Source organism: Oryza sativa, chromosome 8, assembly GCF_034140825.1.
Source record: "Oryza sativa Japonica Group chromosome 8, ASM3414082v1".
Classification (NCBI taxonomy): Eukaryota; Viridiplantae; Streptophyta; class Magnoliopsida; order Poales; family Poaceae; genus Oryza; species Oryza sativa.
Window position 1 is genome coordinate 23,107,102 of NC_089042.1, and position 13,147 is coordinate 23,120,248.

A 13,147-nucleotide genomic window follows, 5' to 3' on the forward strand; every position below is an offset into this window, starting at 1 on the left:
TATACACACACATATATCGTTCATCAGTCACACGAGGTCCGGGGTCCGGCCAGATGACTGATGAGCACTGTGTCTTGTCTGTAGTTTCTACACCGATCTCATAATTATCTGGCCCTTTCATTAACTTGAGTCTCTAGCTAGCCACTTGCATCGGTGAATTCATGCTAATCGACGACATTTTTGCAGTACGGACATGCATATTCAGTGCTCCCTGCATCTATATTATTGCAAAATTACAAGCACGTGCAGCTGCATTCATGTCGTGTTGGACATGGATACGTACAGTCCTGAAATTGCATTTTTAACATCTGTCGCGTTTTGATTGCACGAAAAAACATACACCACATGCATAAACATTCGAGTGCACCATCTATCACACGCTCAAAAAAAAAAAGGACCAACATCAAATCCCTGGCCTTACTAAAATTCTGTTTAAATTGCACCTGCATATGCGTGGGTAGAATCATGTGCATACGACTGCACCACACCTTAATTTGGTGCTTCCCAATTGATAGTAAATTTCTATTGCAAAACATTTAAACCCAATAAACTATAACACTATGAAAGTAATTTTTTAGGCAAATATCTGAACAGACATTGATTTTGAGGTTTGACTTGTTCAAAATAATTTATTTTTTCAGAACTTGTTTAACACATGATCGTGACCGCAGAAAGCATCTAATTAGAATTCAACTAATACCTTTGCAAACTGATATACAGATATAGATCTGAGGATAAATATATACTATGTAAGATGTACTGACAAGAGATGGTCAGATGGGCAAAAGAAGACAGCTATCCAGTACACTGGTCCATCTAATGAAGACCTTGTCATTAGAATCCTAACTAGCTATAATGCCAAAGAGCACGTACGTCTGTACCTACATGTGTTGTGCCTATCACACAAAGCAATATATATAAATATATATATGCTACAAGTAATATGCAGCAGCAGGTACAGCAAGAACCAGCTCGCCGAAAATAAATCCTTCCATTTGGAGGCTTGCAGCTTAGAGATCGAAGCTGTACTAGCATATCAGTGGTTATGCATAGTACGTATGTGTACCTTATTCTAACTGATAATAAATAAACACTAATAATCTGATCCTGTAAGCTAGTGTCCAAGCCAATCATTCCCATCGGCTACCTCGAATCCGCTCGGCTCGGAAACATGACAAAAGCGTATGTTTAAGACGAGCAAAAGCCAATCACGAGGCAGAGATCCGAAGGAAGTTCAATAAACAAAACAGTGGGACACTACAACAGCAATTTAATCCAGAATAGACAGATTAATCATCGATCTATCTATCCCCATCTCGAGCAGTATCGCGGACGAATTAATTGTTTATCAATCTGATCATTCGCCTTCAGCTCTGTTCTGTCTCTCCCTTCTAGCTCTGCATGCAGCCTGCATCGTCGCCATGGCGTCTGGATATATATTAAAGGAGAAGCTATAGCGTTGTCTTGACATGAAAAAAGAATCGGATCAAATAGAGCAAGCGAGCTCGCGCTAGCTCGTCGGGACGTGATGGATATGCAGAGCCATTCCCCCACCTGAGGGAGCTGCAGCGCTGAGGACGACGATGCTGGCCGGCCGGCCGGCCGGCCGGCTGCCACACATGGGGTAAGCTGCGTGCAGGTGCCTCTCTGCAGTACACTGCAGCTACATACACCCTAGTGAGAGACAGCAAACTGTAGAGAAGGGTCAATGAGTCGTAGTCCTCAACGTTAACGATCGCGAGCTGCGTCGTGTCTTAAATATGGTGAATTTATGTTTCTTTTGGCAAACACATGATGAAGCCCTGGTAACCAGCAGTGTTCAGATTGATGCTGAACTGTTGCTCCTCTTCCCTGTACTGTATTGGTGGCTTTTGTAACCTGAAGGTTCTGTGCTCTTTTCCCTTTGCTGATAATGCATGCTAAAGCTCATGTTTTTTCCAGTCATGAAAGATTTGATTGTGATCAGAACCGGCTTTAAGTTTTTTGCAGTGTTTGTTAGCACATGGTCAGAGAGTCGTGGTAGAAATTTTGTACTTTTGTGTAATTAAGCGTCATGCATATAGTTTTTGTCGGCAGGTAGTTCCATGATTCAATAAAAATGAAAATGCATGCTTAAATTCAAGTGCTTGTTTTTAGTACCTTTTATCAGCAAGTGACTGATGAGGGCGTGTAATAACGTGCTTACACAAGCATGAAATCCAATAATCACATTGTTTTATACAGGAAATTGATTGGATGAAATTACTTAATAATTACTACTACTGCACTACAGTATGAAAACCTAAATGCACTATTGTACTCCAATCTTCCACTCTTTTCTAGTACTCCTGTGAGCCAACGGAACTAATGCAAGTTACGAATTAAGCTTAGCTCAGCTGATTAGATTCCTTGTGACGATAAAGCATGTCCATCAAGTTCAAGCTTTAAATTTGACGTATGTACTCAAATTTACGGCTAATTACTCTTTGAGTTGTGGCCTTGTGGGTGACGTCACTACGCCAGATCCTCACACCTCTGACGGGATACCTGTGACGGGCAAACGATTTGGTCACTAGTGACCATTACCTCTGACGGGTCAGACGGGATAACGTCACCGGTGAGCCATCCGGCCGCGGACCGTCACAGGTATCCCCTCACCTGTGACGGGCCGAAAGGAAAACCCGTCAGAGGTATACCAGTGACGAGTTTTGCTTCCAACCCGTCACTGGTATCCCCTCACCTGTGACGGGCCGATACATTAGAAGCCGTCAGAGGTGATGGGCCGCCACCTGTCATCAGTGACGGGTCGTAAGTTACAACCCGTCAGAGATGAGTCATCAGTGACGGTCAGGTAGTTACGACACGTCACTGATGACTCATCTGTGACGGGTGACAAGTTTTAACCCGTCAGAGATGACTTATATACCGGTCAGAGATGGGTTATCTGTGACGGGTGTTTCATCCGTCACAGGTGATTTTGTCATCAGTGACCACTAATCACTGACCAAGACCAAACCCGTCAAAGGTGAGGGTTTGGGCCCGTCAGAGATGACCTGGTCCGGCGTAGTGCGTATTCATTGATAGTGAGACATGTGGTAACGCTATCAATCTCAAGATATACATGACTAGTCTTCAATGGTAAGGTGTGTGCGCCGCTCATGCCTATACTATGTTTTGAAAGAAAAAAAAAAGCAAGCCACACCCACATTTTTTCTTAAAAAAAAAGGGAAATGAGCTCAAACGCCGTTTCACGATAGAGCACCTCCCATCATTAATAGGTTCGTATTTGAATGAAATTAATGGTTAAAGTTATACATTGCAGACCGTGCAAAAAAAATTATATACTTTATATTTTAGGTATTGATGTCGTATTTGCATCGAATATTTTGATTTGATAATTCCAATAACACAGAAATAAGAATAAATAAATGGAAAATATTTTTTTTTTGCACAGCATATGTGGCATGCCCTCCAAGCAAATGTACCCCTTTTCTATTTTAAAAAATAAACTATGGTCTTTAGCACGCACATATATATTTATATTGCACATAAATATATTCCTTTATATATAAAAAGGTTATTTATATTGCATGTTGTATTTTAGTTAGTGCACTCTCATATATATACACACTACCTCCATTTCATATTATTTCATATTATAAATTATTTTGAAGTTTAACCAAATTTATAAAAAATCTAAGAAACATAATTAATTTCATTAAAACTAACATTTTATATAATTTAATAAAATGATTGTTCTATGTTAAAAATGTTTTTATTTTTTTAGAAACTTTATCAAACTTAAAAATGTTATGACTTAAAAATAAGTCAAAACGACTTATAATATAAAACAGAGGAAGTATCTAATATATGTACTCTCTTCCAAAAACCTCTTTTATTTGGAACCCAGCCGTAGCCGGACCCAGAGTATATCCATGCTGCAATTGCAACGTTTTTGCAAAGCCACCGGTTTTAGGACAGGGAAGAAGACCCAATAAAACACCTACCAACTCCGGCCATCCCCCCTCCCTCCCCCACACACCCCCTACATGATACAATCCTAAAAGAAAGCTGCTAAAACCTAAAGCTGGTAGAAAGCTGCCTCCCCTCTCCTCTCCTCTCCTCTCTCATCTCCCCCCTTTGGTGTTGTCTGTGTAGCAGCAAAGCCAAAAAAAACAACACTGCTCCAAACACCTTTGCTCCTCATCCTCCTCCTCCTCCCTCTCGATTCCTAGCTGTACTCACTCACTGCATCTCCTCCTCCCCTTTTCGTTTGTTTATTCTCTTCTCCGGCTTCCTCGAGCTCGCCTTAGCTAGAAGCCTGTGGCCCCGTGATCTCTCACTGTTGTGGCTTATATAGAGATAGATATCCGGCTCGGTTCCATTGATCCGTTCTTGTGGAGTTGTGTGATCAGAGCTGGAGAGATTGGCTAGGTTGGAGGAGGAAGGGGAATTCTTGGTTGTAAGGGAAGAGGTGGGAGTGGTCACCGGCGGTGCGCGCGCGGAGGCGGACATCATGCTGAGTTCTTGCGCGCCGACGGCCGTGCCGCCGCAGGATGCGTCCGGTGCGGCGACGGAGCCGTTCCGGTCTCTGCAGATCGCCACCGCCGGTGCCGCCGCGAAGAAGAAGCGGCGGCCAGCCGGGACACCTGGTAAGTGGAGCTCTATACACACATCCAATTACACCGGCTACGTACGCGCGTTCTTGCGCCGGTCGGTGTTTGTCTTGAGGAGGTAGCTAACGAGCACATCTGTGGGCAATGGCGCGCGTCGCCGGCCGGCGGGAGCAGACCCGGACGCGGAGGTGGTGTCGCTGTCGCCGAGGACGCTGCTGGAGTCTGACCGGTACGTGTGCGAGATCTGCAACCAGGGGTTCCAGCGCGACCAGAACCTGCAGATGCACCGGCGGCGGCACAAGGTGCCGTGGAAGCTGCTGAAGCGGGAGGCCGGCGAGGCGGCGCGGAAGCGGGTGTTCGTGTGCCCGGAGCCGACGTGCCTCCACCACGACCCCTCCCACGCGCTCGGCGACCTCGTCGGCATCAAGAAGCACTTCCGCCGCAAGCACAGCGGCCACCGCCAGTGGGCGTGCTCCCGCTGCTCCAAGGCCTACGCCGTCCACTCCGACTACAAGGCTCACCTCAAGACCTGCGGCACCCGCGGCCACACCTGCGACTGCGGCCGCGTCTTCTCCAGGTACGGCCACCGCCACCGCCACCGCCGCCGCCGCATCTCCATGCATCCATTAATCTCATATTCTCACATTTAACATGCCAATTACATATCGCTCCAAATCTTTTACACACCTAGATAGTACTATACAATCTTCTCCTTTGCAATAATCTTTGTCAAATGCGGGCGAGAAAGGCGTGATGATTTTTTTCTGGAGAATTTTTGCGGGGTCGCTTTGCCATTGTAGGCCTCATCAGCAACACCCTTTATGAGCAGTAGCATATCTATATTCATTCATGCCATCCTCTGGTACGAGTATTTACTCCCAGGAGGGGAGTAGTATTGTGGCATCAACAGGAAAGAGAGAGAGAGAGGTAGCTAGCCTAGCTGAGAGATGTGGCAATGTAGCGCGAGCTCTGCAGGCACAATTCCCGATGACGCCCTGGCTATCAATCGATGTGTGTGGCTGTGGCCTGGCCGTCCGTGTGGGCGTAGCGTATGCATCATACATATACTACGGCACTGGCCATTGCTTTGATGTTAGCTTGGCTTGTGTTTTGCCTTTGCAGGGGCTCCATTTAATGCAATGCCACGGCCACGAAACCCAGGCTATGCTATTGCTAGCAGCTGGTTGCAGGGCCCAAAATTTCACGCCTGACAAAACCCCCCTGATCGCCTCCTTGGCTTCTTCTCCGTCCGCCTCAGTATCTCACCCATGCGCATAGAATACTAGTGTAATCCAAAGCTAAGCTATAGCTAGAGACTTTTCTTTCTGGCTGTTTATGTTGCCGGTTATTAGTACCACCTCGCTTGTTTGGTGCCGCGTGGGGGTTGTTTTTAGTGGCGCTAACGAGATGCGGCGTGTGGATGTTGATGCGCAGGGTGGAGAGCTTCATCGAGCACCAGGACGCGTGCAACGCCGGCAGGCCACGCGCCGCCGAGGCGTCATCGTCCCCGGGACGCGGCGGTGGCGTCGTGGTTGGTGCGCCGGCGGCAGCATCGTCGTCTCAGCAGCAGCAGCTTTTTGCGGTGCCGGCTTCGTTGTCGCGGACGGCGTCCAGCGCCAGCCCGTCGAGCGACCTGGTGGTGAGCCCGGTGGCCTGGCCTGCTACTGGTGGTGGTGGTCCGGCAATGGTGAGTCCCCGTGCTGCGGCGCCGGCTCCTGCTGGCGGTAGCATCGCGGCGTTCCACCACCGGTTCACTGACCCGGCGCTGTCGCCACCGACGCCGTGTGGTGGCCGGCGAGGAGGATGCCACACTACCCACAGCCTGGAGCTGCAGCTCATGCCACCGCGCACCACCACCACCTGCGCAGGCGGCAGCCTCGGTGGTACTCCAGTTGCCACCGCCGTTGGGTACTACGCTTCCTCTTCGCCGCATTCGCCTGCTGCTGCTCTTCCGTCGCGGCAGCCGGTCGCCGACGCAATGCGGCTGCAGCTCTCGATCGGGTTCGGCGGCGCACGCGATGATGGCAACAACAACAGCAGCAGCAGCAGCGGCGAGGTGTCGGCCTCGGCGACGAGGCTGAAGGAGGCCGCCCACGAGCAGCTGCGTCTGGCGATGGCCGAGAAGGCGGCCGCGGACGAGGCGCGCGCGCAGGCGAAGCGGCAGGCGGAGCTCGCCGACCAGGAGCTGGCGACCGCGCGGCGGATGCGGTACCAGGCGCAGGTGGAGCTCAGCCGCGCGCACGTGCTCCGCGACCACGCCATACGCCAGGTCGACGCCACGCAGCTGCAGATCACCTGCTACAGCTGCAGCCACAAGTTCCGGGCGAGAGCGGCCGCCATGATCAGCTCCGACGTCGCCAGCTACGTCTCGTCCGTCGTCACCGAGGGCGGCGACGCCGAGGTCGACAACGACGGCAACTTGCACCGCCGCCGCCTCAACGCTGACGATGGCATGCCAAGGGGCCATTCTAGGACGATGGCAATGGACCTCAACTAGCTCGCAAAAATCACTGGAAGAAAAAACAATCTTTTTTTTTCTTTTCTTTTGTGCCAGATTGCTCTCCTTTTGTTTTACCAATGAGCTAGCTGGTGGTGGTATGTGCTCATGTGCATGCACCATGCAATGGCGATGTATTGTAATTAGATGCAGTGATGAGATCACAAGCTCCAGTGCCTAGTGGTTGTGTTCTCTCGCATGGCAGATTGGCTGGGCAGGAAAAAGCTAAAAGGGGTCTACTACTACGCTAATTGCGACGTGCATGGAATCTTTCGTTTGTTTGCTTGCTGTTGGATTTTCTCACATTAACATTTTGTTCGCTCGATCAGGAGCATTTCTCTGCAGCATGGAGAAACCGAGAAAGCATGTTTTGTCAGTAAGCTCAGCTGATAAAAGCACGCCTGCATTCATAGGTACTAGTATTTCATATCAATAAACAGAGAGTATATATAGTTAGAGTCGGGAGCACCGAATTGAAGGGAAGACAAGGTGACAATATTGCTTTGACATGTTACAGTGATGAGTAGCCAAAATGGCTGCAACCCGGAACGGTTTTATGTTACTGGGGGCCGGGCATGCATTAGCCAGCCATAGTGGAAGAATCTAAGGGGACAGTGAAACTGGTGGGCACCGAGGAGATTGGGGATGAGGAAAGGGGAAGGGGTCGCTCACAAGAGATAAAATTTCAAAACCCCAAGCTCACTGCTGCTGCTCAGGGCACCCGCAATGGTTATCTATAGGCTCCCTATAAGAGATCCATGTCAGCATATTTTCCTACTTAGAAGAGATTAAATGAAGAGAGAGAACAAAGCTATGTACTAACCTAGAGATAGTCTATAGAGAAAAACGAGGCAATAGATTAGAGAGCTATAGATACCCATGTAGACATACTATTGAGGTGGTTTATTATTAATCTAGTCTATTGCTGAGATGTACATGTTTTATAGATAGCATCTTACTTTATCATTACGGGTGCTCTCAGCAATGGCACTAGTAGTCCAAAACAGCACGCACACACACGACCCCTTCCTGCTTCATCACACACCCCTCTCTCTTCTCTCTCCGAACAGAAATGATGAAATGTTTCTGTAGATAATAATGGGCAAGGAAACAGAAGTGGACGCATGGTTTTCAGTGCCACAGCTCGCCCACTCACTTTCGCGGTCGTCCGCTTCTCTCTCTCCATTTGTCTGTCTTGCTCTGTACCGTCTCATAGCACTGAAAGATATGCAGAAAGTATTACTGCCCGTGTCTGTGGCTGCATGTGTGTGTGGGAGAGAGAGAGAGAGAGAGGGGTTACTACAGTACTCTACTGGTACTACTAGTACAACAAGGGATTGAATTGATCTGGTGAAATGAATTGAGTAAAGACTTTTTCATGAATGCATGCGATTTCTTTTGTACAAAATGATAGTACTAGCTAGTAGCAGCAAGAGCCCTATGTGTGCTGGGGGAAGAAGGGGAGGATGATGAGGATTTGATGAACGCATGAGAGGATGTTTGTGTGGGGATGTTTCACGTGATGTCCACTGAACAACTGCACTGACCAATATGCTTTATACACATTACTATATCGGCTGCTACGTTGTAAAGCTCAAGATCACATTCTAATACCGATCTAAACGTTCTAATTTAATCTGGCAAATTGTTACGCTGGTATTTAACTTGGCCCAGTTTCAGCGTATCGACTAAGCAAGCTTATGTCGAAAAGGTTGAATTTAAAATAGTTAACTGGGGAAGGGTGAGACAAATTAAGTGAGAGAAAGTGATACTATGACATAAACTGAGAAGAAGCTAGGTCGCGAGCGCATCCAATCGTATGTAACTAATTAGGCTTTCAAAGAAAACAGGAGGTAATGCATTAATCTAAATATTTTAAGATCACATCAATTCTCACTTCACAAGCAAGTTGAAATTAACTATCAACATCTTGTTAGCAAGAAGGTAGCTAGCTTAATTAGCCATTAGCTAGGGAGGCCAACGAGCAAGGTTAGATGATATCATTTCGCCTGACAGTTTTCAGCGAAACGCATTGCCATATCAGTTTGATCAGAAACCCCAACTGATGCAGTGCATCACGTCGTCATCGTTGTCCTTCCTCTCCCAGGAGCAACGCCGTCTCGATCCATCGGTTCTTCCTTTTCACACGGTCGCTGGCGTTCGACCTAACTCTGCAGCGTCGACGTCCAGTCGGTGCCAGGAGAGCACAGAACATTTAGGTCGGTCAAGGAGGAAGAGGAGGAAGAACCGAAGAGATGAGGCTTTGGATCCTTTTCATCAGTAGTGTTATCTGTTGGTCCATGCATGCATCGTGTCTCAGATACTTAAATTTTTTCCTTGTTGAGAAATGCTCTGGCCGGCTAGCTGGTCCTTTGCAGCTGGGAGATCGATAGCTTGTCAGGTGATTCAGGTCATGAGTTGCTTTCACTCAATTTGGAAATCCACGCTTTGCCAATTCTCCGCTGGGTTTCAGCTAGCAGCTGGTATCCGGCTGGGTGTGTGTCCTAAGTTCTGATATACGAGGATGAATTATGGATGAACGTAGGTTTATGACAATTGTTCGAGGGCATAAACAAAAATTTAAATATTAGAAAGTTGAAAAGTTGGTTCAGAGAAGTTGTCTCGAATGCTGATGAAGAAATGCTTTTTGTTTAGGAGCTTGGGAGACATGCCCGATAGGGTAAGAGGGAAAGAACGCGCCTTGTTTTACTACTGGAACAAAGTAGTATTCCAGTACATTTTTTTATTGATTCAAGTATACGCATTTCTTGGCATAGTGCTTCATGAATTCTAGAGGTTTGTTTTTCGAATAAGACATTCTAAAGGTTTAAAGCTTGTGGTGCTACGTACACACAGCTGGTAGCGCAAACGAATCTTTCTTAATTTCTTCCTGGCTATCGCCTTTATTATGAACATTGAACAAGAGAGGAGCACTTACTGAACAATTGAATCAAACATTGCATTAGTATCTTAGATTGGGAAAAAAAATTCCTTCTCTAATTTCTTGCTTCACTTTATTTTCACTAAAGCAGGCCCTAGACTACTTATGAACAGGTCCAAATCAAATGGCATAACATAATTAAGGAAGTTGAAGGGTGTTAATCCTTCTGTACGTACTCTCTTTAGCTCTCAATAAAACGGCATGCAGTGTCTTACGTAATGCTGTCCACAAATTAAGATCTAATAATCCATGGCAACTGTTTGGTTTTGAAAATAATCATAGCAGGCAAGGATGGAATCATGGAATACGAACCTGAAAAGGCTTTGACTGTTGAAGGCGCCGTAGCAGCTCACATGGTTGACGCGGGGCGTCGTCGCGCGGCGGCGGTTGGCGCCGCCGAGTTCGGCAAACGGCGGCGGCACGTGAGAGAGAGTTGGAACGAATGGCTGGCCGGCAGGCCGGCTGGCGGCGGGGATCGAACGAGAGGTTGGCGGCTAACCTAAACTGTGTGTAAGAAGAACTCGAGGCGTCAGTCTTGACTATCATCGCGAGATGCAGCCGCGTGCATATTTGGGCCGGCCTTGGCCCAGCCCGTTTTGATTCTGCGTCCACAACGGCGGCGGCGGCGGCGGCGGCATCTGTGTATCGCCACACGATTGGGCCTCAAGGCTCAAATCCCTGAAGTTGCCTGTTAGGCCTTCAAATGGCTGGAACTGAACCGTGTGGACGTAGGATTAAGTTCACTTTAGGTCCCTCTATTTGTCGGTCAGACTGATTTTCGTCCCTTGACCGCAAAACCGGGTACGACCCGTCCCCCAACTTATGAAAACCGGGCAAAGAGGTCCCTCGGCAGTACGGAGGGTGGTTTTGGCCGACGTGGCCCGTACGTGGCTCCTTTGACTAAGTCTTCGTCCCACGTGGCATTGACGTGGCGTTTACGTGACAATTTTATCCGAAAAAATAATAAAAATCGTGGGACCCATATGTTAGCTAAAAAATAATTAAAAAAGGTAGGGCCCAAGTGGTCCCACCTGTCAGCCTCCCTTCTCTCTATCCCCCTCTCTCCCTTACAAAGGCGGAGCCGCGGAGCGTGGCGAGTGGCGGAGGTAAGCCTGCTAATGGGTTGCTAATGGGTTGGATTGAAGTGGACAAAATGGATTGATTTTAAGTTTGGATTGTCTTTGGTTAGATGGAAATGGGCTGAGGAGGCTAATGGGTTGGGGCGGATTGGTCCACAGGTGGAAATGGATTGGATTGGTTTGGTTTTGGGTATAAATTTTCGGGTTCAGATTGGATTCGATCCATGGATTCTAGAATGGGTTCGATCCAGTCTGTATGTTTCTTTGATATTGCATTGACTGCGGCAATGCCGCCGGCCGCCCGCAACCTGCCTAACTCTTGCTTCGTCCGTTGTTTCCCATTGCGAATCATGACGTAGAGAGAAATGGTGTAGTAAGCTAGTAATAAATCAAGCAGCCTGCATCAATTTTAAGAGGAAGAAGAGCACAAGAGATCATCAGATCAGTAGCCATGAGCAGATGAACTGCAGGGGAGTTTTGATTTCAAGTATCCATGTATCTAAAAATCTCACGAAAGTGATCAGCTTTTTCTCTTTCTGCTGAAATCTTCAGAAAGGCAGGCATGAAGGATTGAAGAGCTAATATATCTTGGTCTTCTAGGGCTTCAGTGGAAGCCTATATTGTTGTGAGGCTGCAGCTTGACGAAACCCAACCCATTTTGAATATGCAGAGATAAAAGTAATCAGCATCAGTTTTTAACCACAAGCAACAACATGAGTAGCTAGTTAGTAAATAATTAAACAGATGATCAAGCACGAAAAGATCATTTTTGCTGAAGATTTTGGAAACTTACCGAGCCTATCAAACAGATGAGGCATGACAACTGCAAATAAACACGTAAAATCATTAGTGACTGGTTCTAATGAAAAATAACAACAAATCGAGAAGGAAATGAGGATTAACGAGCAGGCTAAGCAGCTTACCTCTGTTCCATCATCGTCAGCATTCTCGTTCTTCGGAATTGAGATCGGCAAGCAACGGCCCTGCTCCTCAGAAGTCGGCGACGCAGCTGCCTGCTTCCTGCAATGAGTCCATGCTAGATTCCATGGGTTTCAAATGGATTCAACCCACTTGGCTACAATGGGTTGGGTTGGATTGGTTTTAAATCTCCTGTGGGTTGGATTGGTTTGGATATGGAGCGGGCTGGTTTGTTAGAGTGCTTTCACAAGAGGTGGATTGGGTTGGTTGTGGGGGTGGATTTTAGCCCATTAGCAGGCTTAGGCGGAGGGCACGGAGCGGCGGGACCGAGCAGCTGAGCATGGCGGACGACGGAGGGCGCGGAGCGGCTGAGCGTGGTGGGCGGCGGCCGACAGACGGAGACTGGGAGAGGAAGGGAGGCCGGCCGCGCGGCGCTCCTCTCGCCCGTCGGCCACCGCTCCTCTTTCCCGCCGGCTGCCGCTCCTCTCTCCTGCCGCCTCTGCAACTCCTCTTTCTCCACCCGCCGCCGCCGCCATGACCGCCGGAAGAGGCACGAGGGTGAGGTCGGCCGCCGCCCGCTCCGCCCGCCACACTCAGCCGCTCCGTGTCCTCCGCCGTCCGCCATGCTCAGCCGCTCCTCGCTCGGTCCCGCCGCTCCGCTCCCTCCGCCGCCAGCCTCGCTCGGTCCCGCCGCTCCGCCTTTGTAGGGGAGAGAGAGGTGGGAGGCTGACAGCGGGACCACATGGGCCCCACCTTTTTAATTATTTTTTTAGCTGACATATAGGTCCCACGATTTTTATTATTTTTTCTTATAAAATTGTCACATAAGCGCCACGTCAACGTCACGTAAGCGCCACGTGGGAAAAAGACCTAGTCAAAGGAGCCACGTAGGCGCCACGTCGGCCAAAACCATCCTCCATACTGCTGAGGGAACTCCTTTGCCCGGTTTTCATAAGTTGGGGGACAGGTCGTACCCAGTTTTGCGGTCAAGGACGAAAATCAGACTGACCGACAAATCGAGGGACCTAAAGTGAACTTATTCCGTGGACGTACACAAGGGCCCAACAGAGGCTTTTCTAAAAAGAAGCTCGTATTGTTTTTGGTTGAAAAGAATTTC

At 48.3% G+C, this 13,147-nt stretch overlaps 1 protein-coding gene and 1 long non-coding RNA gene across 2 annotated transcripts; one reads left to right on the forward strand and one right to left on the reverse strand.

Annotated features, from left to right (window-relative positions):
* The first annotated feature begins 4,026 nt into the window (after positions 1-4,026).
* On the forward strand, positions 4,027-7,377 carry LOC4345790 (protein indeterminate-domain 16). Its single transcript, XM_015793892.3, has 3 exons — positions 4,027-4,631; positions 4,770-5,172; positions 6,030-7,377. Exons 1-3 carry the CDS (start codon positions 4,496-4,498, stop codon positions 7,090-7,092), a joined length of 1,602 nt encoding a protein of 533 aa, XP_015649378.1. The 5' UTR covers positions 4,027-4,495; the 3' UTR covers positions 7,093-7,377.
* A 4,164-nt stretch (positions 7,378-11,541) lies between these two features.
* On the reverse strand, positions 11,542-12,686 carry LOC107282013 (uncharacterized). The gene is made up of 3 exons (XR_001548157.3): positions 12,036-12,686; positions 11,906-11,935; positions 11,542-11,743 (listed from the first exon to the last, which is right to left on the reverse strand). It is a non-coding gene; the product is annotated as an uncharacterized lncRNA (long non-coding RNA).
* Positions 12,687-13,147: the final 461 nt, after the last annotated feature.

Bases quoted from the DNA above. Each gene is read 5' to 3' on its own strand.
- LOC4345790 (XM_015793892.3), top strand. From the start codon at position 4,496: ATGCTGAGTTCTTGCGCGCCGACGGCCGTGCCGCCGCAGGATGCGTCC. The intron at 4,632-4,769 runs GTAAGTGGAGCT...CGGCGGGAGCAG, and splicing joins GCGGCCAGCCGGGACACCTG to ACCCGGACGCGGAGGTGGTG. The intron at 5,173-6,029 runs GTACGGCCACCG...GTTGATGCGCAG, and splicing joins TGCGGCCGCGTCTTCTCCAG to GGTGGAGAGCTTCATCGAGC.